The sequence below is a fragment of the Danio rerio genome, chromosome 18 (genome assembly GCF_052040795.2).
Source record: "Danio rerio strain M-AB ecotype USA chromosome 18, GRCz13ab, whole genome shotgun sequence".
Taxonomy (NCBI): domain Eukaryota; kingdom Metazoa; phylum Chordata; class Actinopteri; order Cypriniformes; family Danionidae; genus Danio; species Danio rerio.
Window position 1 is genome coordinate 449774 of NC_141038.1, and position 24926 is coordinate 474699.

Consider the following 24926-nt stretch of genomic DNA (forward strand, 5'->3'; position numbering starts at 1 on the left):
ATTTTAAGGATGCCGTTAATGAGCTTCAAAATTAATACAGACTGTTTCTCAGGACATCAAGGAGAACAACAGCTCTGAATCACTTTCTGTTCTGTTTTACACCTTTCATTTCAATCACTTCTAAGTATCTAAGTAAACTGTGCATTTAAATAACACAATAATAACAGTAAACAACTTCAGTTACTTCTGGTGTTGTGTTGAAATAATTTGAAACTAGCAGGAAGAATCAGGTTCATGGACCTACAGTATGAGGCCATCTTTAGATGTCAGCTCTCTCCCTCCACACAGTAAAGTGTAGATAGGATACAAGGCCGGCCGGAACTGCAAATACACATCAATACAGAAGCATTTTTTATGACACTGTATAACAATAATTTATATTTTTACAGTACTGTGACGGTTAGGGTGGTTGTAGACATTAATGAAATACTATTTATTGGGTAATTTAATAGATAATATAAATCATATTCGTTAACTTCCGGCCACAAACGTATCTGATCCAGCAACAACCCCTACACACTCTTGCTTCACTCGCTCTGCTGCTAGACTCTCTTTAAGAGCAGTGTAGGTGCTGTGAGGCTCTCTGGAGCTACCATCACGTAAGCTATTATACCTGCTCAGGAATATTCCCACAAACCATTTCATTTTGCCACACTTTCTATTAGATAGGCCTGTGATGTGCTGGTATCAGTAGTTGAAGATGAACAAACCATTTTAAGGGCCTTGCATTTATTTAGGCCTGTTTGCCTTAAAGAATACCATAAAGATGTAGTTAGATGGTATTACATGCTCATATTAAATTGACTGGACATATTAAAGAGTTTTGATAATGATGTTCAGATAAGTTGCAATAAACAGTAGTTTATTCCCTTTTAATAATAAAGTAATGGATGTATGTAGGTGTGCATGGTCAATGCATCACATCTAATACATTTATCTGGTCCAAAATGTTAAATTACCAAATGTTGGTATTATAATAAAACATAATGGACACATAATGGCAGTTTATTCCGCTATGGCGACCCCAATCAGGGACTAAACATGAATGAATGAATGGAAACATAATAAAACACATGTTGTATTATTTACACCCTGACAGCAGGATTGAATGCCTTTATTTATTACAAGTGTTTGTAATAGTTCATGAATTTTTTTTTTGTGAATTCTTTAATAGTTCTAAATGGGATCCATTTATTTATGTGTTGTCAGAATACAGCATTTAATAATAAGGGGGTTCTTTGTATCTTAATTATAACTTTTTTTCGTTAAGCTATTAAAATTCCCTTATACCATAATGCATTTATTTAGTTAGAGCAAATATGTTCGGGTAATAAGCTGAATAATTTCCAGTAAAAGTTCGACTGACACATTAGAGCTGTCAGTGCTGGATTGCTGCTGAAGGCCATCCGCTGTGTATGCATGCGCCAGACCGCGGTTCAGTCGGCGACCCGCGCTAAAGCAGCGCGGGAGAGTGTGTGACATTACACGTGACCGGAGATTTTGCGTCCCCACCGCGACCATCCCCTCCCCCCCACACACACACCTGCGACACAGCAGGACAGGGTCAGAGAGGATGCTGTGAGTAAAGGCGCGAAGACGTCAACATGTCTGAAGGACAGGTAAGTTTATGATTTGTACGATCACTTCAATATATGCGAATGTTTATGTTTATGTATTGTTTGCAACTATATTATATCATAAAAATCGCGTTATTTTATGTATCAAGCGCTTTTGATAATCGGCATAATCTCGAAGCTGCTTTGCAGAAAGTACAGATTAATGTATCAAACTGACAATAATATTAGTTAGGGTAACTTTAACTGTAACGTTAAAGTTAGTTTCTTACGATCGCGTTTTAAGCCAAACGTTGGAATTGCTAAGAGATTTTGCAATTTAACTGTACATTAAACGTTTACTGTATTTGCGTACATTTACGTATAATCTTCGTTTACTTTTGAAATATTGTTTGAATTCATGTTCTTGCCAGACTGCATATTTTTACCAAGATGTTTTGATCATTTTTGTTATTGTTAACGTTAGCGACCTGCACGTGCAGCAGGCCTCTGGCCAGGCAAAATCTATTTACTTTTATCCACAAAAATAGGAATGTTGTTCTTCAGTAATGCAAGAGACAATTTAAATTAATTCAGTACAATATTTCTAGTTTTTATAAGGGAGTTTTCTAGATTAAAAAAATGCGAATTTTCAGTCAAATGTCATGAATATGTCTAGTCTTATTTCACAGTGTTAAATATTTAATTATTGTCAAATTATACTACAGTATTGCAGTTGTAATGACAGTATAAGGTAATGTTAGAGCATGATGTTTGACTGATTATCACACTTGTGCTTGCAGGACGATAAAAGTGACAGATGCTCTGGATGCACAGGTAACGTTAAGATCATGAATTGTCCTGTTAGCTAGTACTCAAAATAATCCTTACATATAAGAATCATACTCCACTTTTTGAGCCAGACTAACCTGAGTTTAACTTTGTTAGAGCACAACCTTTAAATAAAAGAAATATCCAGCATAATCGTGCATTATTTTAATGGTTAACTAAACATAGACATTATTTTTTAAGTGTTCTGTGTGTTGTTGAAAAGGCTTTAGCTAAGTCTTCTGGATTTGTTATCCTATAGTGATATTTATTTTAAGGGTTTTAGAACTGTAACTAGTACAAGGAAACAAACCAAAAATGTATTGAAGTTTTACTGAAATGAATGTTTTACTTTAGTATGAACAGCCATATTGGCATTGTTCATTGTCAACCTGAATAACATTCCTGTCATCTGTGACAGAATTTGCAGTGGATGAGGTGACAGCTTGTGCTAAAGAAGAGACAAAGGTAAGCAGCCACTAGTGATTCATAGAACTGTATTTTTCAACATCTAAACTCTCCAAAGCCATCACAAGTCATTAGCCGCATTTCTATGGAGCTAGATTTGTTTTTTTATTATTCAATCAAAAATATTTAGTTTTAAAGTAAAATTAAGTATGTTGTAATTAAAGAATTAAAGATTTCAAATAAAAAACACGTTTATTTAAAAAACTTATGTCAATGATAATAAAATATTTTGGATTGCAAAAATAAACACTTGTCCTATTATGCAGTTACCACAATTTTCATTGCATACTCATTAATTTTACTCTCTTTTCTGCTGTCTTTTATTGCACATCTAGAATCTTTGCTTGCAGGTTGAAATATTTTGCTTGTGAGTTGAAAAGTTTTGAACCCTTGAATGCCGGGGTTAATTTTGTGTCTTTATTACTCAAACAAACATATGAAGTTTGACCAAAAGTAGGTAAAATGCAATTAAAAAATTAAAGATTTTAAATAATAAAAAAACATTTATTTAAAAAAATTCACACTACAAAAAATAAACTATTGCCATGTTATGCGGTTACCACCAGATTAATGCACTGTGTGCTCATTTATTTTGCTTTCGGTTTTGTTTCACTTTTTGCGAATCTAAAATTTTTGCTTTTGAGTTGAAAAGTTTTGCGAGTTGAAAACTGCAGCTCAGTGGGCGGGATCTTCTGAAACACCTTATTCTATTAGTCATCTTGATTGAGGTCACAGATTGGCCAGGCCCATTACATTTTCGCACGGTTGGAATGGACTGCCTTGCCTTCTGTGACAGGAGCGAGCTATGGCGAGCAGCAGGTCTTCTTCAAGGTAGGTTAACTGAAACTGTATAATAACTTGTGTATTACCATACATATTTCCCATCTAAATATGTTACGACTGCTAGTATTAAACTCTGTCTAGTCAGATTAGCTGTAAGTCCACCAATATAATCTGGATGCAGATGCGATGGAGAACACAGTTGTGCACGTCTCAGCTGTGCACATACTTTTGAACACATGTATTGTTTTATTTATATATATATATATATATATATATATATATATATATATATATATATATATATATATATATATATATCTTATATCTCTAATATATATATATATATATATCTTGCACATATTTCATCTAATGTTAGTCAATCGAGAGTATTCATCAATATCACTGACTAGACAGAGTTTAGGAAAATGTGGATGGTAATATACAAGTTATTATACTTATCTTGAAGAAGACCTGTTGCTCGCTCTGGTCACTAAAGGAGTCCAGTACAATCGCGTGAAAACGCTATATATATATACATGAGATGGACTGTAAACTCATTTTTAAAAGGTAGATTTAGGTCGCTGCCACGATTTTATGTTAAATTATAGCTGACAGGCATTTTTTAACATCCCTACTACTACTGTATTATTACTTAAACCGTATACCGTATAAAAAATACGTATATGTTGGCAAATGCACTACTAAATAAATGTATCTTCTACACATATCTTCCACATAAAAATATAATTTATACAGACACATGCTATAGTGCTTTACTATACTGCAGTAAAGTGTATTATACCATTTATGTAACAGTATTTTTGTTATTAAAAGCTACAGCTGGGAAATATTTTAGCTGAATTAATAAAATAAAATAAAACATTTATATTTCTTCAATGCAAAATAAATTCCAGAAAGGGAAACAATAAATGTATAAAAAAATACATTTAAAATCACTTGTAAAAAGTCAAAATCTACTATTGTCGAAATCCGACACAATTCCAGAAAATAATTCAACACACATCAGGTGGTGATTGATGAGTTTAGTGAATAAATGTCTGGTCAGTCAGTGCAGATGTTGATGTCTAAGTAGACAATGCAGATGGAGACGCCTGTGGAATCATTGTGGATGTTGATTCGTTGATTTAAGACAGTGTAGATGTGGACATCGCAGGAGTCAAAGCAGATGTTTTACGACCGCTAAGACTGAGTGATCAACCTGTAAGGATAAATTGAAGAAACAGATGAGAAAATTGTTCTGATTAATGTAATATTTATAATCCACATATCTCTCGTGTCTATGTATTGTTGTTTTATAAATACATTTATTAATTTACAACTGATTTATACCAGTTCCTTTAAAGACCAAATATTTGCAATAATGCCTAAACAAATTATATAGCGAAGATCACCTGCAAACTGCCCTGTTACTTTTCAAAACGACTTTAACATTGTATATTGTGTTACTAACATTTGCAAACTCTTTACTAACATGGTTTATCACTCAGTAACTGAGCATTTTTTAAGGAAATCAGAAAGCTTATTATGAAGTGTGCACCTCTCCAACGTTAATTCTTTACTAACATAATTGTTCTTAATATATATATATATATATATATATATATATATATCTCCAGTAAAATCATTAATTACTGCTTTGTAATAAACCCAAAGATGTTAGTAACACATCAGTTATAATGTTGGGTTAGTGGTAAGTCAGTTTACAAATGTAGCGTGTTGAAGTAGTGCACATTTTACAACAATGTTCCTAATTCCCTCAACTAATGCTTTGCTAGAGATAAATCATGTTAGTAAAAAGTCTACAAACATGAATGACATGCCTGTTGAAGAATGTGAGCTGTTCAGTATTTGCTGCATTAAGTAACATTACTATTTGTATAAGTTTCCGTTAACAAAAATGTAGTATTACTGAATAAATGCTGTTTATTTAGTTATGTTATCTAGTAGGGATGTAACGGTATTGTAAATACCGTCATACCGCAATATTAATTTTTTCGATATTACCGAAGTCGCATGACTCGGTAAAACTATAGGTCTCCTGAGAAAATTTGCTCAGGCGAATGAAGCGAACGGGACGTAGCTGAAACTTCATTTCCCATCAGCCCCGGCGTGGCCATAATCCTTTGCGGTCTGTTGTCGCTACAGATCCAGTAATGCGGAAATGGAGTGTGCTGCTAGTAGCGGAGATGAAAAAAAGATGGAAATGATCGAACCTAAAGCAGGTGTTGTCGCCGCGCGCGTGCTGAATAGCGGTGCTGTCGCGCGCGTTCTGATCAGCTGTGTTGTGGCGCGCGTATTGTAAAGCGCCGAGGGGGGGTTGAGCGCGCATATTCAAGAGAGGTGTTGTCGCGCGCCTACTGAAGGGCTGGATTGGACGGAGGGTGTGTCGCGTCGCGGGGGCACTTTTGATCGTTTTGGAAGGGCATTTTCTATCCAAGACTAAAAAGGGCATGTGCACTGCACAGGTTGAGCCCTATGTTTGCACGTGCCTGCAAGTTGGGGAATACGACTAATAAAAGTCATGGGGACTGCAGAAACACAGCACACTGTTCAGATTGATTCAGACATTGACTTGTACCGCAAAGAGACCTCTATCTCACTCATGATTTGTCTTCTCAAGTGGGGGAAAGACAATGCACAATGTTACCCCACTGCTGTCAACCTGGGCCAAGTCATATCTCTCTTGTTCCAGAAACCTCAGTCCCAAATGAGAGGGTTTTTTTCTGTTGCAGGGGACATTGTAAATGCCCAGAGATACCAGCTTTTACCAGATTATAATTATATGATAATTTTCCTTTAAACCCATCTCTATCTAAGTGAGTGAATGATTAAATGTTGAATGTGATGAGTTTTCAACAATACTAAATTGAAACTTTATTTTTTTACATGGTTTAATATTTTTTTGTTATTAAAATTGAAGTTAGTGTTTCAAAGCTTACAGATAGATGGCTAATTTGTATGTCATTGACACTTTTGGCACTTTTTTTGGAGTATTTTCAAAAGTTTTTTTTTTCCTGTAAATGATTCAATAAATACCGTACCGTGACATTCATACCGAGGTATTACCGAACCGTGAAATTCTGATACCGTTACATCCCTATTATCTAGTCAGTGAACAAATACATTATTGTATTTGTCCATAAACATTGGCTAATTACATCAAGCTGTTAATATAAGCAGATACAATAGAACATGACTAAGTTAACAAAGTTTATGCTAAACAAACTCGTTCACCATCATTTTTTAACTTATGCATTAATATGTTTAGTTAACATTAACAAAGATTAATTATTGCTTAACAGATATCCTGTTCATAATTAATTCAAGTTAACTAATGTATGAACTAACATTTATATGCGAAACGAAATATACTAAATAAATATTTGTCACGTTTGTAATGAAATATACATACACTGAGTTACTACATTTTCTAACAGTGGAGAATAAATATGATGCTCCAGTTCAAAGAGACAGTAGCTTTTGTCTGGAAACTAACTGAAGATTAATGGTTGCCGAGAATGTATCCCAGTCTGTTTGCAGACCTACTGTACACCTGGCCATCATCTACAGACAAAAAGCCTGACTTTAATGGTACATCAATGTATATTTTCCAAAATACACTGGCCTTGCGTTGTCCTTTACAACTGTACAGTACTGATGGCCGACAGCTAATGTTAGTTTATCGAGAGAATTCAAAAATATCACTGACTAGACAGAGTTTAATACTAGCAGTCGTAACATATTTAGATGGGAAATATGTATGGTAATACACAAGTTATTATACTTTACTTTATATAGTTTCAGTTAACCTACCTTGAAGAAGACCTGCTGCTCGCCATAGCTCGCTCCTGTCACAGAAGGCACGGCAGTCCATTCCAACCGCGCGAAAATGTAATGGGCGAGGCCAATCTGTGACCTCAATCAAGATGACTAATAGAATAAGGTGTTTCAGAAGATTCCGCCCACTGAGCTGCAGTTTTCAACTCGCAAAACTTTTCAACTCAAAAGCAAAAATTTTAGATTCGCAAAAAGTGAAACAAAACCGAAAGCAAAATAAATGAGCACACAGTGCATTAATCTGGTGGTAACCGCATAACATGGCAATAGTTTATTTTTTGTAGTGTGAATTTTTTTAAATAAATGTTTTTTTATTATTTAAAATCTTTAATTTTTTAATTGCATTCTACCTACTTTTGGTCAAACTTCATATGTTTGTTTGAGTAATAAAGATACAAAATTAACCCCGGCATTCAAGGGTTCAAAACTTTTCAACTCACAAGCAAAATATTTCAACCTGCAAGCAAAGATTCTAGATGTGCAATAAAAGACAGCAGAAAAGAGAGCAAAATTAATGAGTATGCAATGAAAATTGTGGTAACAGCATAATAGGACAAGTGTTTATTTTTGCAATCCAAAATATTTTATTATCATTGACATAAGTTTTTTAAATAAACGTGTTTTTTATTTGAAATCTTTAATTCTTTAATTACAACATACTTAATTTTACTTTAAAACTAAATATTTTTGATTGAATAATAAAGAAACAAATCTAGCTCCATACATTTCCACTGTTGGGCTAGTGCGAGCCAGGGCTTTTATCGGGCCGGGCTGAGCCAATAGTCCGAGAGCTTGAGCAGTGAGGCTGAAATTATGTCGCGTTTCCACTGTCAGGCCAGTGACTTGCAGTGCAGAATGCAAACCTATTAAATGCATTAAGTGATGTATACGCATAGGCCTATGTATATTTATTCATTATATTAGTTTACTTGCTGGCCGACTGCTGGCATCGTGCATCGAGTGGTCTCGCCACTAACAGAGGGATGACCGAGCGCACCAGCCATAATATAAAACAAGAAGAAGGTAGTTTCTCTTTCGCTCACCCAAAAATGCTCTGTTTGCACGATTTGATTAATATCATCATCTCCAAATACTTTATAAATAATATTTCAAAACTCCTCCATTGTTTATTGTTTTTAGAAAATATCTTTTTTTCCAGATAGGCCTTTGTAAAATGAAAGTTAAAAATGGCTTGAAACCGTTTAATTTATTTGTATTATATATACCTAAATTGATATAGCTTTTATTTTATAATGGTTTATTTATTTAATGTTTTTATTATATACAATATTTCTTTAAATTAATTTAATATAGCTTAGGCTATTTTGTCTAGATGTAATATGATATTATTGTGTTGAGTTGATACGTAATTTGTACGTAACAGCAGCAACGTATGTACGTAACATATTTTATATTATCTCCAAAATAAATATACCCAGCCGTTCACAGCATCTGCAGAGCAGTGAAGTGAGCACTCGTTCGTCGATCTCTCACACACACATACACGCATTTAAATATTTTTTATGTGAAGGCGTATACAAAAACTTTAAATGAGGAACGCGAGAAAATTTCTTTTTTGATTTCAAAGTGTCAAACAAAGGTTAGTTGTGTTAAATGATTCAATTTGATTGGTGAGTCTTATGTTAAGTATGATTTGTGTTTTCACCATGCCATCAAAACTTGTTATTTTCAGTTTGCAGTGCTCTAGTCAGCAATTGGCCCCCAAATTTGGTAGTGTGTTAGCATGCACTAGAGCACCTGTGCCAGATTTCAGCACTGTGTTTAGTATGCAGTCTAGACAGTGAGCCACAGTTATAGTTTACCCCAAAAATTGTATTTGTTTTCTATTTACTTAGCCTCAAAAGGTTAAAAACACAGTTTTTTCTTTTTAGCACAAAATAAGATATATATTTTTAAAATGTTACAAACTGGTAGCCTGTCATGACTACCAGCGATTCAGTGGCTGCAGATATACACATAATTTTAAGATGTCGTTGGTCTTGTCACTTCTGATTTCTAACTTGTGGCTTTTATTTGTAGCTTAACAAGAAAATACTTGGTTATGCTTCAGAAGAATCTTCATCAAGATCAGATATCAGTGAGGATGATTACGTGCCAGATACTGAAGAGTCTGACAGTAACACTTCAGAAAAAGTAGAGAGTTTAGTAAAAAAGATAAGTAATAATAAGAAAAAGGTAAAGTCAACTTCAAATGTTCCAGCATGTAAAAAAAGACGTGTGTCTCCTTCACAATCCTCTGCATCTGACAAACAGGACACTTCACTTCAATCTTCTTCATCAGGAGAACATGAAGAATCACATTCACCCAATAATCTTAATGTGAATGTCATGATGCTCAAAAAAAAAAAAGATGGAGCCAGACTATATAACAAAAAGTTTTACTGCCTATTCTGCTTCAAACCATTCAGTAAAATCGCACGTCACCTAGAGTCTAAACATAAAGATAAGCCAGAGGTGGCAAGAGCGATTGCTTTTCCGAAAGGCTCTAAAGAGCGAAAAATACAGCTGAGTTTGTTAAGGAATAAGGGGAACCGATGTCATAACGCTCAGGTACTCAGTGAAGGAAGAGGAACGGTGATTCCTAAACAACAATCCACTGCACCAGTAAATGCAAGTGATTATTTGCACTGCATTAACTGTTCAGCGTATCTGAAGAGAAAATCGCTATGGCGGCATATGCAAAGATGCCAGCTGAGCCAGAAAATTAACAAAATGAAGCCAGGGAAAACTCGTGTTCAGTCACTTTGCTCATATGCTGAACCTGTTCCAGACAGTATAAGTGAAAGGTTTTGGAAAATGGTGCTTGATATGCATGACGATGAGATAACCCATGTTGTCCGCAAAGAGAAAATCATACTGAAATTAGGGCAACATCTCTTCAATAAGCATGGCCATGATGTTACGAAGCATGAATACATCAGGCAAAAAATGCGTGAAACTGGACGTCTTGTCCTCGAAGGGAAAAAAAATGGTAAGCTGAAGGAGGTGTCTGATTTCTTTATTCCAGCTAATTTCCCTTATGTTATTCAAGCAGTTCACAGTGTAGCTGGCTTGAACGAAGAGACAAGCACATTTAAAACACCATCTTTAGCACTGAAGTTAGGGCACAACCTCAAGAAGATGGCCAGCATTATTGAGTGTGATGCCATGATGGCAGATGATAAGAATAGTCTTAGCAACGTGCAAGCCTTCAAGCAAATATGTGACACTAAATGGAGTGAGTGTGTGTCATCCCAGGCCCTTCGTAATTTGAGTGAAGTTAAATGGAACTGTCCACAGCTTCTTCCGTTTGCGGAAGATGTGAAGAAAATGCATCAGTATCTTGACTGCCAAAGTAAGGCATATCAAGCAAGACTTGAGGAAGAACAAAGTATGAAGCACTGGGCAGAACTTGCCAAAGTCACGCTTTGTCAGGTGATACTATTTAATCGAAGAAGGGAAGGAGAGGTGTCTAAGATGTCACTTAATTCGTTTACATTAAGGGACACATCCTCAACTCATCCGGATGTTGAGCTTGCTCTGTCCGATCTAGAGAAGTCACTTTGTAGTCATTTTCAAAGAATCGAAGTCCGAGGAAAACGTGGCAGAAAAGTCCCCATTTTGCTCACTCCTAATATGGTCGTCTCAATGGAGTTGTTGGTGAAGACTCGCCGCAGCTGTGATGTGCCAGATGAGAACGTCTTTATGTTCGGAAGACCCCAAGCTCTCACTTTCTTCAGAGGATCTGACGTCATTCGTAACATAGCAAAAAGCTGTGGAGCAAAGCACCCCGAGGCATTGTCCTCCACCAAACTGCGAAAGCACATGGCCACTATGTCTAAGGTGCTAAACTTAAAAGAGAATGAAATGGATAACCTCGCAGATTTTTTAGGGCATGACATCAGGGTCCACAGGCAATATTACAGACTTCCTGAAGGCACATTGCAGCTAGCAAAAATTAGCAAAGTCTTGATGGCCATGGAACGAGGACAGCTTTCACAGTTTAAAGGACAGAATTTGGATGAAATCCAGATTGATCCCCAAGGTAAAGTATTCCTGGGTTATTACCGGGAACACCAGCATTAGTTATAGACAATTGTTGAATGTTATTCAAAAGTTGTTGCCTAATAATTTTGTCTGTTATAGAGAAACTTTTGCTAGACAGTGATGGATCCGAGTCTGAAAATGAGATTGAGTCAACTGGAAATGGTGCCTCACCTTCAAATTCAGCAGGTACTGTATGTGTAATGTGTGTTATTTGTTTTGTGCTTAGCAAGGAATAATGACCACAAACATAGTAAAATAAAAGCAAATGTATGGTTTATTGTCATGTATTGTCAGTGTTAAGGCTTGTACCTGTCATGGAAGAAAAGTGAAATGAAACTCAGTATTAAATCATGTTTGCTACTCTCCATAATAATGTCCTCCTGCTGACATTGTTGTTGCTGTTGTGTTTATCATACAGCTCTTAGTGTTTAGACACCTGTGAAAAATGCAGCTCCACAGTCATCTTTCCTCTGTGCATTATCTTCATTGCATGAAAGTGAAAGTGTGTTCGCCTAAACATGGAGGAAATCACTTCTGCTGTTTACACACATCATTCACTTTTCTTTTCAGCTTGCTTTTAGTCCCGAAAAAAAACATTAAGGACAACATATTCTTAAAGCACACAGCACAATAAGTGACAATTAAAATTATTATTTTAAACATTCTCATTAGTAATGATCTTATTAAATTCTCAATGTTCTTCAACTGAAAGGAAATGATGGGAAAGGTGGAAAATGGTACACATTACTTGGGAAAAAAAACTGGGTGTCATTGCTGTAGTCATGCACACAGTGAGACTGGAGACAGGATAAATCAAGAGACCAGGGGCCTCATGTACGAAGACTTGCGTGGAAATCATACTAAAACACAGAAAAAAAATTCAGATGTATGAAACACTGCGTACGCTAAATCTTGCGCATATTCTGTTTGTACATCTGAATGAACGTGAAACTGAGCGCAACATGCACGAGCACAAAACCCCTCCCTGCCTCCTCCCCCGTATGAATATGCTAATGACTCTACTTTGGCAAAACCCAACGAAAAAGTAACGGCAAAATGAAGCAAAAAAAGGAACTTTGAACAGAATGTGAATGTGAGGTGCTGTTTTCGGAGGTAGACCAGAGAAAAACTGTTTTATTTGCAAGTTTGTCCTCCAGAATTAATAACAAAAGAAAAAAATAGAGTGGGAGAGTTTAGCTGATGCGGTTAACAAAGTTAGGTCTGAACATCGCACTGAGTGGAGCAGGTAATCATTATTGGCCTGTTGCTTATTTTAGAGTCTTTGTGTGCAGGTAGTGGTATTAATCTAGGAGAACACAAAAAACAATGAGACCAGGACACAAAGAACCAACAACAGCAAACAGGTAAGTAGCAATGGGTGAGTCAGGTAAGTTCATTGGTGTGAACCGTAGATCAAACTCTGGGTAAGAGCAGAGTGACTGTTAATAAAAGGAACTGATGAGGGAGCGCAGAGGTGCGATAAAAATGTAAGCAGGGGATTTTGATCGGATTGATTAGGATTCAGGTGGGGAAGGTGGCTGTGGTGACTGCCTGAGATTACAGTCTTCTCCAGAGGAGGCTCCTGATACCCTTATGTGATGTTGGGTACGGATGGAGCTGATAACATCTTTGGCCACTGGCATCCACTGTGCCACCAATACCAAGCTTGCAGGAGCCAGAGGGTCTTCTACTGCCTCAGAGGGTCTTCTACTGCCCTGGTTTGTAGGCAAAGATGTTATAAGACCGCTGTGATGTGCTGGCACTATTTGGCCAAGTTAAGGGAGTTAATCAGGATGTCTTCAATATAGACAATAACAAAACAATGGAGGAACTCACAAAACACCTTGCATAATGAAAGATGGCTGGGAAGATGGAGAGTACATACAGCATGACCTGGTACTTGCAGTACCAAAAGGGTTGACGAAAGCTGTCTTTTACATCTTCCAGTCGGTAAGTAAGGCAACTGGACTACCTGGGAGTTCAGTGTGTGGTATTTAATGCTCTTCATCTGCTTCAGAACGCAGCAGCACGAGTGGTCTTTAATGAAGCTAAAAGAGCACATGTCACTCCACTGCTCATCTGTTTGCACTGGCTGCCAGTTGCTGCTCGCATCAAATTCAAAGCTCTGATGTTTGCCTACAAAGTGACTTCTGGCTTTGCCCCTTCTTATCTGCTCTCACTCCTGCAGATCTATGTGCCCTCCAGAAACTTGCGTTCTGTGAATGAACGTCGCCTCGTGGTTCCATCCCAAAGAGGAAAGAAATCACTTTCCCGAACTCTCGCATTCAATCTGCCCAGTGGGTGGAATGAACTCCCTAACTGCATCAGAACGGCAGAGTCACTCGCTGTCATCAAGAAACGACTAAAAACTCAACTATTTAGTCTCCACTTCCCTTCCTAATCTGCAATTGCCTCTCTGGCTCCTCCACTAATAAAAAAAAATTACTAATGTTTTTGCTTCTTATACTTTCTTTACAGACCTGAAACTTGCCTACAGCACTTATTCACTGTTGCTCTTATAGTTGTGTAAGTTGCTTCCTTGTCCTCATTTGTAAGTCGCTTTGGATAAAAGCATCTGCTAAATGACTAAATGTAAAATGTAAATGTAATGCAATAATGGAGACTTCCATTGTTTTTGCCCACAAAGAAGAACCTGGAAGCAGGCAGTGAGATTGATGATCAAGTCCTCCACACACTCATCCATAGCCTTGTGCTCTAGGCAGCAGCTGGATAGTGCAGTCCCATGTCTGATGAGATGGAAGATAAGGGGTTGCCCATTTACTAAAGACCTCCTGTAATGCAGAATACTCTGATGCGACCACTGACATGATTTGGGTATCAGGATTCAACACTGGACGTGGGGCTTGATGAGGCAGTCTATGAATAAATGTCCAGGGGCAGTGCAGAATAAACATACTTCAGCAGGTAGGTGGCATTCAGCTTCTGTGCTTGAGACGTGGGTAAGGTACACTTGCAAGAGATCTGGTACCGGAGTACAGGCAGCATAGGAGGCAAGCTCGTGAGTGGCGTTGGAGATATGGCAAGCAGATAGTGATTGGAATAGGCAATAGGCAGACACCATTACTCAATGGTGTTGTACATCATAATAGCAGAACGAATGTTTGGGTTCAAGCTTTGTTGATAGGTTCTAATGAGCACGGTCTCGTTCCACCCACTAGCTACTGTCAAAGTCTGGTGAGTGAAATTGCCATTGGTGGATGAACCTGGGTGGAAACAGAATAAATGTTTGGAGGTCGAGAGTGCTTCTGTGGCCATACTGAAAGCTTTGAAGGATTGGTTAGCGAAATGAACAAATGTGTTGACAATAACAGGTAAGTAGCAATGGGTAAGTGCAGAGTAATTGGTTATAAAGGAAACTGATGAGGGGTGTAATTAATCAGTTATTAGGGAACTGTGGTCAGGTGTACTGGGATTCAGGTTGGGGAGGTGGCTGTGACAACGGTCTGATATTGGTATTTAAGAGTTATTATTGAAAAATCTTGTGCTAAAAGAGATGTATTGTTTTTCAGAGAAATCAAAGAAGTCTGCTGAGGTTGGACAACACCAAGAACCATCCAAAGGTAATGAGATTTAAATAAAAAAGATGCTTTAAAAACTTCTGACGTTGTTATAATTGTGAATAAAATTCATTCTGTGCACTGCTTTTATGATTTGCCCTTTACTTGCTTTCATTATTTTTCTATTCTATATGTTCTATATTATATATTTTTATATCCTGAGGATGAAGTGAAAATATGTTTTCGACTGCTAATATTTTCTTAAATACATGTGTGACAAATTTACTGCTAATTTACTTAGTAGGTATTCTGTGCCATTACTGAATAATGTTCTCAGTTGTACTCGTATGTTTGTAGGAGGCAAGAATCCTAAAAAACTGCAGCCGACTAGCAAGGACTTGCCGGAACCGCACAGAACAAAGAGTAAGCTGTTTTTTAAAATGTCTTCTGAAATAAGTTGCCCTTTCTGTTTTTCTTCTAAAGTTTATTCATGTACATGCAAGGTAGACGTCACAAACGGATTTCCTTCTAGTCATTATCCATGAATTCAATCAATACTGCCTGCTTCATACTGCGGGCACTTTTATATAGGGGCAGCTGTAATATTACATATACTGTTTAATTAAAGCCTTAAATCATGTTGTTGACTCACAAAGTTGATGCAGAATCACAAAAAAAGTGCTGCATTTGCAGGTACAGTACAGTAAAAAAGTCATAATTAGTCATTTTTTAGCTACTGCTTTTGATCTGTCAAACCTTAGAATCGTATGTAAATGTGGTTTTCTTTGCAGCTGCTTAACTGATTTGAATGTAAACAAATAAAAATCAGTTTCTGAAATTATCTGATTTTTGATAGCATAACATATTCGTTAGCATATGAAAAGTGGCCTGCATGCAGAAGCTCACAAATAACTATTAACTAAAAGTTTTAGACATCTTGCTGTAATTTACGAGAATAGTTAAACTTACATGGTGACTAATTGCAAGCATTTTTTTCCTTTTATTGCTGGGTGATGTAAACATGACAGATTTTCAGCCATCAACTAAATTTTAGCAAAAATGTGTATACAACTTTAAAAACAATGAGACACACTAAAGACCAGGAATTAGTTTTATTTGGTCTTTAAGTCTTTTTTTCACTAATTATGTTTTAAATTTTATTCAGGATCTTCACAAAACGAGCGAAGAAGGTGGTCTTTGGAGGAGATCAAGGCCGTGGAGAAGACAATGATGGAATTCATAATGTCTGGAAAGGTTCCTGGTAAAGCCTAGTGCATGAACTGTATCGAAAGTTCCCCAGCAGCACTTCAAAATAGAAGTTGGGAGGGGGTGAAATTTTATGTAAAAAATCGCATTGATTCCCTAAAGAAAAAGTTGTGAAAGGTAAGGACCTTCATCTAATTATTTTTTTCGTGTTTGCCGGAAGAAAGAAAATATATTACTTAAAAAAATGTGAAAGGTAGGTGAAAGGGCCTTCACCACTGTTTTTTTTTCATGATTGTTGAAAGCAACAAGTTTGATTTCGTTAAAGCAAAAAAATGTAAAACGGCCTTCACCAGTTTTGTCTTTGTTAAAGGCAACATGTATGTGAATCTTGTTTAAGCAAACTCAACATGCATCTGCTTAAAGAGCAGTATACTAAAACGTTCAAGTTAACATTTAAATAAATGTTTAAAACACTAAAACACTTCCGAGTTGTATTGAGTTTTTACATTCTCGTAAATTTGGCTATGTCTCGTTAATTTTTATGCGTATCTCAGAATATCTAATAAAAAAAATGCTTGATAGAATGCCAAGATGCTCATACATTATTTAAATGCACATTAAAACAACATATGTGTACAACTGAGCAGGATAAACATTTTATTTTATTTAAAAAAAGCTAAGGCTTTTTTCTGTTTACACCCTTAGAAATGGTCTATTGTAATATAACATAGAATAAACAGAGAACGCAAGATAAAAGTAAAATTCAATAAAATATAAATGCACACAATTTTCCCTTATAAATAACTCTTTAATAGTTGTCTAAATGTAATTTTTAGTCTTACAGTGACTTATTATAAAAATATGATAATATACTGGTATGTCATATTGACACCTGGTGGTTCCTTGTGGTAAGACAAAATAGCGACGTCCCCACAAGAATAGAAAAACCTGACAAAAATTCATTTTTTTAAACTTCAGAATTCTTGATAAAAAATTATTGTTTTTATGATAAAAAAATCCCCTGGACACATATGAGTTAAAATTATGGCTTAATTGTATTTAGAAATTGCTGTCCCCATAGTTAACCTTCTAGTCACAAGTCCCCATGGGGCACAAAAACAAGTATGTGTGTGTGTGTGTGTGTGTATGTGTGTGTGTGTGTGTGTGTGTGTGCGTGTGTGTGTGTGTGTGTGAGACAGATGTGTTTTATGGTAGAATTGAACATCTGTTTCTGCATTTCAGTAGATAATAAGATAATAATAATGAAGACAATAATAATAATAAACACACACAGATCTACATGTAGCTGTGCATGAGCTGTTCACACACACGGCATTCAATCATTCAGTCAGTCATTCAGTCGGTCATTTTCCTTCAGCTTAGTCTCTTTATTCATCAGGAGTTGCCACAGCTGAATGAACCGCCAACTATTCCAGCATATGCTTTACACAGCTGCAATCCAGTGCCGGGAAACACCCATACACACTCATTCACACACACTCATACACTACGGCCAGTGTATTTGATCAGTTCCCCTATAGCGCATGTGTTTGGACTGTGGGGGAAACCGGAGCACCCGGAGGATACCCACACCAACACGGGGAGAACATGCAAACTCCACACAGAAACACCAACTGACTCAAACCAGAGACCTTCTTACTGTGAGGCGACAGTGATAACCACTGAGCCACCATGCCACCCTTTTACACTTCGAATGAAGCTCAATCTCATTTGCATTTAAAGCTACAGTCACCAAACGCCACAGTTAGGATCAAAGCCTGAGAGGGTCAGTATCGGAGAGCTGGAGAACATCATCTGCACTACTGCCGCTTCCTACACTACACAGAGTACACAGGTTGCGTAGAGCACCAACTCTGGAGGGGGGGCACTATCTCGGTTGCTCAGAAAATTGCAGTAATATTTACTTAATTAAATATCAGAATTAGATAATATTAATATCAGATTCAGTGTTATTGAGAGTGTGCTTCACACACACAAGGAATTAGTTTTGGCTACAGAAGCTTCCAGTGTACATCAAGTGACAAATGACGACACAAACTAAATATGAAAAAAGATGATAAACATTAAACAGATGCAGTTAGTCCAGAAATCTGGATGTTGAGTTGTATGTTCAGATTTGTTATAAATATACAGGTTATAAGGGGCTGTGTACGAGTGCGAATGGAGAAAGTATTGCAGTGCCTCAGGCCAGAAACCATTTTCATTAAATGAATTGATTAATGATAGTTTTTTTCTGAATGTTAACACAGTTTTTGTTTAAAAATACACTCCTTAATTCTTAAAAACCACAAACCATAGAGTATAGTGCAGGTTAAATCATCATGTTGGTTGTAGTTTAGACACATGGGGCTGTATTTTGACGGTCCATGCGCAGAGCGCAAAACGCAGGGCGCAAACGCTTTCAGGCCGTGTCAGGACGCGTTTCTGCTAATTTAAGGACGGGAAATCTGCTTTGCGCCGCGGCGCATGTTCTAAAAGGGTTGAGTTTATTTTCCTAATGAGTTATAGGTGTGTTTTGAGAATAAACCAATTACAGTCTGATCTCCCATTCCCTTTAAGAGCCAGCTGCGTCACGCCAAGAGCACATTCACTATTTACAGGATGCAAAGTAAGTCTAAGTGGAAAAACTGAGCATTTCACTTGCAAACAGTTCACAGAACACAGTTAAACAGAGCATCTACTGCGTGAGAATGAGAGATAATGGATCTACTTTCACTTTCGCTCTTGGATAGGGAAACCTTTACACACAGACATCAATTAGCCTATAAATAATTAATTTTGTTTGTTTAGCGCAAATATTTGTTTCAAAACTATTTCTAAATTCAGTTCTAATTTCCAGCAAACGAATAAATGAACAAAAATGACCAAGTGTGCTCAAAAACCTGAGTTATATCCTAAAACACGTGCTGTGCCCCATATGGTCTAAAACCTGCAGGTGGGCAAATCTAAGCTTGTTTTTAATAAAACAAATATAAATATGGATATAATAAATAATACTGATAATAATAATAACATTATACAAAAGCAAATTGTTATGAATGAACTAAAAAAGCCTCCCGAGATGAAGAAGACATGAAGCAGTGGTGTTTATATTTATGTAGAAAATAATATGTTTTGTAATATTTTAATCCTTTATATTTATATCCTATATCTATTCTTATTATATCCTATATATATCCTTAATATTTACAGTTTTTCATATGTAAAGATATTTGCCTATTGCTCTACATCTTGTGTGTATTAAGCAGTGTGTAAGCGAGGTGCAACTCTGCGCTGGAGTTTAGACCGGGTTAGTTTTGGTCTAATGAAAAATCTATTATAGATTCTCAAAATAGCAACGCGCCAGCCGTCCGTCTCAGAACACCTTCCTTTTTAGACCAGAACGCCTATGGGCGCACATTTGAGCGCTAATGCATTTGCTATTTAAACAGCGTAGCGCAACGCCTCAAAACCACTCTTGCACCAAGCTGAAACTACTGAAAGACTCTTATGCCGCGTCTTGCGCCACACTGCGCCGGGTGTATGACAGGGCCCATCATGAAGAGTGATGGACTTGCTCGTTGTTTTAATGGTATGTCATGAGTTTTTCTTTAAGTGACTGATTTTTTCATGCAGCTTTAATGCTGAAACTGGTCACAAAAGAAGACGAGGTGTCGTGACCAGCACTGCTCCAGAGACTCCAGCAGCTGCACCGGTACAGACACAGGATGCAGACCTGAGGACCGTCCATCTCTACAGGTACAGAGAGGCTTTATTCCTTACCTTTTGTAAATGTTTGAAATTGGTAAATGTTCTGCAGAAAAAATGCCAGTGTTTATTTTGATTTAAACTCTTATTTTGTAATGCAAATATTTGATTAAGTATAATAAATTGAGTGTTTAATAATAAAGAAATACATGTTTAAATGCATATGTTTATGTGTTTATTCCTCTGTCGCGGCACCACTGTAAAATTTCACATAGGCCAGCAGCGGCCCTGATCATCTGTGTACTATTGACAGCTCAAACTGAAAACACACACACATTCATCAGAGACACACTTGATATCCTGTAGAAAGAGGCAGCAGAGGTCATCTTTAAAACTGTGATGTTTACAGATGTGCTGAATAATCTGAAACAGCTCTGTGGAGGAAACGACACGGATTCAGTCTTGAGTTGTGTGTCATTGTGAAGGTGTGTTTAGTTCTCTTCAGTGCTGCTGTTTCTGCTGAAGGAGTATTCAGAGTTCTGCTTCTTCTCTGGTGTGTGTGTGTGTGTGTGTTTCAGGGTTCAGGGGCGAGTAATGAACTCTAACACTGCAGTGAGTGACTGAGGAAGAACAGACACCTTCATCATCATTATATTATTATTATTATATCATTATATGTTGCTCTGCTCGTCTCGTCTGCTCTTCACAGAATATCTCCTGCAGATTTCTGGATGCAGATCGTGTCTCACACCCATAACCCTGGCGGATATCGAGCTCAGTGTTGATTAATGATGTGAATATTACTGTGATCATATGAAGAGATCAAACTCTGTCTGACCGCATGGAAATATCGCACTGAAATCTGATTCATCCATACAGTGTGATGTTTAGCTGGTGCTGTATATCTGCCATCAGGAGTGTTATTAAAGCTATATGACATCAACAGCCTTATGGACAATGATAGATGTATAATATAAGTGTGTGTGAGTGTCTGAGTCTGCATGTTTGCTTGTTTATGTGAGTGTGTTTGTGAGAGTATCTGAGTGTGTGTTTGTGTTTATGTGAGTGTGTGTGTTTGTGTTTATATATGTGTGTGTGTTTGTGTGTGTGTGTGTGTGTCTAATTGCTCCTCACATCTGTTCACAGTTCGCATGCAAAGGTGTAATTTGCAGCATCCTGCATCTGCTGCGAGTGTGTGAGTGTGTGTGTGTGTGTGTGTGTGTGTGTGTGTGTGTGTGTGTGTGTGTGTGTGCGCACTGCAGGATCTGCATGTCATCACGGCTGGATCTGATCCTCTGTGTGTGCGTGTGTCTCTTTCTTTATGTGTGTTTGTGTGTACCTCTCTTCCTCAATTTCTCATTTCATTGGCACGACAGTATTACAGTAAACATGAGTAGATCTGTAATATAAATAACAAAAACACCTTCAGCTGATTAATCTAGATTTAAAAAAATGAATTTATAAAAAAGATCTTGACTGGCCTGACTTGTACTGCATTTCCAAAGAATACAACATTACATAAACAATGAATAAAATAGTAAAGTCATTATATACACAAGCATACACACACACAATTAGAAATTACACAAACACTTGCAAATTTTGAAAAAGATGATCAAAAATATATTAATAAAAATATACAAATGTGTTCTCTGTCTGTCTCTGTCTGTAAGATCTTTTTTTATTTAATATTTATATATTTATGATCTCATTGTCTTGTGATATATATATATATATATATATATATATATATATATATATATATATATATATATATATATATATATATATATATATATTTTATTTTTTTATTTTTTTATTTTTTGGTGTTTTAATCACTTTGTAATTAAAAAGGCTGAAAGTCTCTCTCTCTCTCTCTCTCTCTCTCTCTCAGGGCAGATGTCTCTCGGCCGTGGCCACACACACTGTAAACACCACTGATTATACCACAGTAAATCACAGTGAGGTTTGGTGCTGGTGGAAGTGGGCTCTGTCCCATGATGCAGCTTCACACACACACACACACACACACACACACACACACACATTCACGCACATACTAACACTTGCAAACATTCTCAAATACACACACATACAATCAAAGTCAGAATTATTGACCCTCCTGAATTATTCGCCTCCCTGTATATATTGTTTCCTCCAGTATCGGAGAGATTTTCTTCAACACATTTTTTATTTTATTTTATTTTTTTAAAGATTTATTTTTGGCCTTTTTTAGATTGGACAGTATTTAGACAGGAAGCGAAGTTGGAGAGAGAGAGAGAGAGAGAGAAGGGGTAGGGAAATGTCCTTGAGCCAGGATTCGATTTCAGGACACCCTGACATGCTACTGCACCATATGTTGATGCGCTAACCACTAGGCTACTGCACTGACAACACATTTCTGATCATAACAGTGTTAATAACTCATCTCTAATAACTGATTTATTTTCTCTTCAGCATGATGACAGTAAATAATATTAGACTAGATATTCTTCAAGACACTTCTATACAGCTTTAAGTGACATTTAAAGGCTTCACTAGGGTAATTAGGGTAAAGTTAGGGTAATTAGGCAAGTCATTGTATAACAGTGGTTTGTTCTGGAGACAATCCAACACTAATATTGCTGAAGGGGTGAATAATATTGAGCTTAAAAGGGTGGTTAAACAATTAAAAACTGCTTTTATTCTAGCCCAAATAAAACCAATAAGACTTTCTCCAGAAGAACAAATATTAGAGGAAATACTGTGAACATTTCCTGAATCTGCTCAACATCATTTGGGAAATACTTGCGAAATATGAAAACTTCACAAGAGGGTGAATACTTTTGACTTCAGCTGTATAATAACACACACACACACACACACACACACACACACACACATACACACACACACACACACCTCTGTGCGTCAGTGCAGTCCTCTTGTTTTCTGCTGTTTTCCAGTCAGTCTGCTGGCAAAGTGTTCAGGTTTTCTCTCTAGAGCTTTATCAGTGTTTGACACACACACACACACACACACACACACACACTCACTCCTCTGGCAGAAACCGTATTATTTACCTCCATAAGAGTTTTACGCTTTCAGCTTGCACAATCACACTGTCATCATGTCTCATTCCTCACATTACCTCATGCTTTACACCTGCAGAGAGTGTGTGTCGGGGGTGAATCACAGTTTACCGTCTGCATGGTGATCAGATGATGATGATGATGATGATGGCTGTAATGTGTCCGTGTGTGTGTGTGTGATAATATTTGCTTTATTCAGTGGGTTTGCTGACAGACAGAGTTCACATTATGATCTTGTTGTTCCACAGGACTCTCGTTCCTCTTCTGCTCTCAGACATGTGAAGATGAAGGCTTGGCGAGTGTGTTTGTGTTTGTGATGATGATGGTCTGGTAAACATCACACACACACATGTCAGGTCCACCTCACATTAGATTCCCAGTGTTCAGTGAGTGCTGTAGTGTAGAGGAGTGTTTTGTAATGGTTTAATGAGGGAGAATGTTGATTATACAGTAGTGGAGTCATCACGACACTGCCCACATCTGTCTTCACTAATCTAATAAGAATCAATTAACATCATTACAACACTGCAGCCCGCACTATACACTTTACACTCGTACACTACATGACTATAAGTGTAGTGTCGACCCAAATGAAACACAAACATTAAATTCAAATCATTTACAAGATGACATGTAACACATTTGTGAAAAAATAACAAATAGTCGCTGTCATGACAACAACACATCAGGGCTCCTCCCCTTTGGCAACAGCACCTCCCATTCATAATTGGCCCCTCCCATTCGTCCTCCCCTTCATCATTAGCTCCTCCCCTTTATCATCAGCTATCCCATTCGTCATCTGCCCCTCCCCTTTTTCAACATCTCCTCCTCTTAATCATCAGCTCCTCCCCTTCATCATCAGCTTCTTCCCTTCAATAGTTCCTCCCCTTCATCAATAGCCTATCCCACTAATCATCAGCTCCTCCCCTTAATCATCAAATCCTGCCCTTCATCATAAACTCCTCTCCTTGTTCAACAGATCCTCCCCTTCATCAAAAGCCCCTCCCCTTCATCAAAAGCTCCTCCTCTTTATTATCAGTCCCTCCCCTTCATCATCAGCTTTTCCCCTTTATTATCAGCTCCTCCCCTTCATCAAAAGCTCCTCCTCTTTATTATCAGTCCCTCCCCTTCATGATCAGCTCCTCCCCTTCATCATCAGCTTTTCCCCTTTATTATCATCTCCTCCCCTTCATAATCAGCTCCTCCCCTTCATCAAAAGCTCCTCCTCTTTATTATCAGTCCCTCCCCTTCATCATCAGCTCCTCCCCTTCATCATCAGCTTTTCCCCTTTGTTATCAGCTCCTCCCCTTCATAATCAGCTCCTCCCCTTCATCAAAAGCTCCTCCTCTTTATTATCAGTCCCTCCCCTTCATGATCAGCTCCTCCCCTTCATCATCAGCTTTTCCCCTTTATTATCAGCTCCTCCCCTTCATAATCAGCTCCTCCCCTTCATCAAAAGCTCCTCCTCTTTATTATCAGTTCCTCCCCTTCATGATCAGCTCTTCCCATTCATCACCAGCTCCTCCCCTTCATCAAAAGCCTCTCCCCTTCATCAACAGCTCCTCCCCTTCATCCACAGCTTTTCCCCTTCATCATCAGCTCCTCCCCTTCATCCACAGCTTTTCCTCTTCATCATCAGCTCCTCCCCTTCATCATCAGCTCCTCCTCTTCATTATCAGCTCATACACTTCATCATAAGCTCCTCCCCTTGATCAACTCCTACAATTCATCATCAGCTCCTCCTCTTCATCATCAGCCCCTCCCCTTCCTGATCAGCCCCTCCCCTTCATTAAAAGCCCCTCCCCTTCATCAACAGCTCCTCCTTTTTGATTATCTTTATCTCCCCTTCATGATCAGCTCCACCCCTTTATCATCAGCTCCTCCCT

The 24926-nt window shown here is 37.5% G+C and overlaps 1 protein-coding gene and 1 long non-coding RNA gene across 4 annotated transcripts in view; both read left to right on the plus strand.

The window, feature by feature from the left end:
- The window catches only part of LOC147832698 (uncharacterized), a 71025-nt gene extending 49610 nt beyond the window's left edge, over positions 1–21415 (plus strand). The window contains exons 3-6 of one of the 2 annotated variants that reach the window (XR_015514633.1): positions 19898–20020; positions 20379–20454; positions 20548–20581; positions 20679–21415. This is a non-coding gene — a long non-coding RNA (uncharacterized LOC147832698). The remainder of the gene's footprint in view (positions 1–19897; positions 20021–20378; positions 20455–20547; positions 20582–20678) is intronic. The other variant, XR_015514629.1, reaches the window with a different exon arrangement.
- On the plus strand, positions 1567–17249 carry LOC141378779 (uncharacterized). Of its 2 annotated transcripts, XM_087292861.1 has the most exons (9): positions 1567–1619; positions 2357–2390; positions 2803–2849; positions 9531–9704; positions 9888–11535; positions 11637–11723; positions 15068–15118; positions 15413–15478; positions 16221–17249. In XM_087292861.1, the coding sequence occupies exons 1-9, from the start codon at positions 1605–1607 to the stop codon at positions 16325–16327; spliced, it is 2229 nt and encodes a 742-aa protein (XP_087148987.1). In that variant the 5' UTR covers positions 1567–1604; the 3' UTR covers positions 16328–17249. The 2 variants fall into 2 exon arrangements, with proteins under 2 accessions (XP_087148987.1, XP_087148986.1); XM_087292860.1 differs by having other exon boundaries at positions 9531–11535.
- Positions 21416–24926: the final 3511 nt, after the last annotated feature.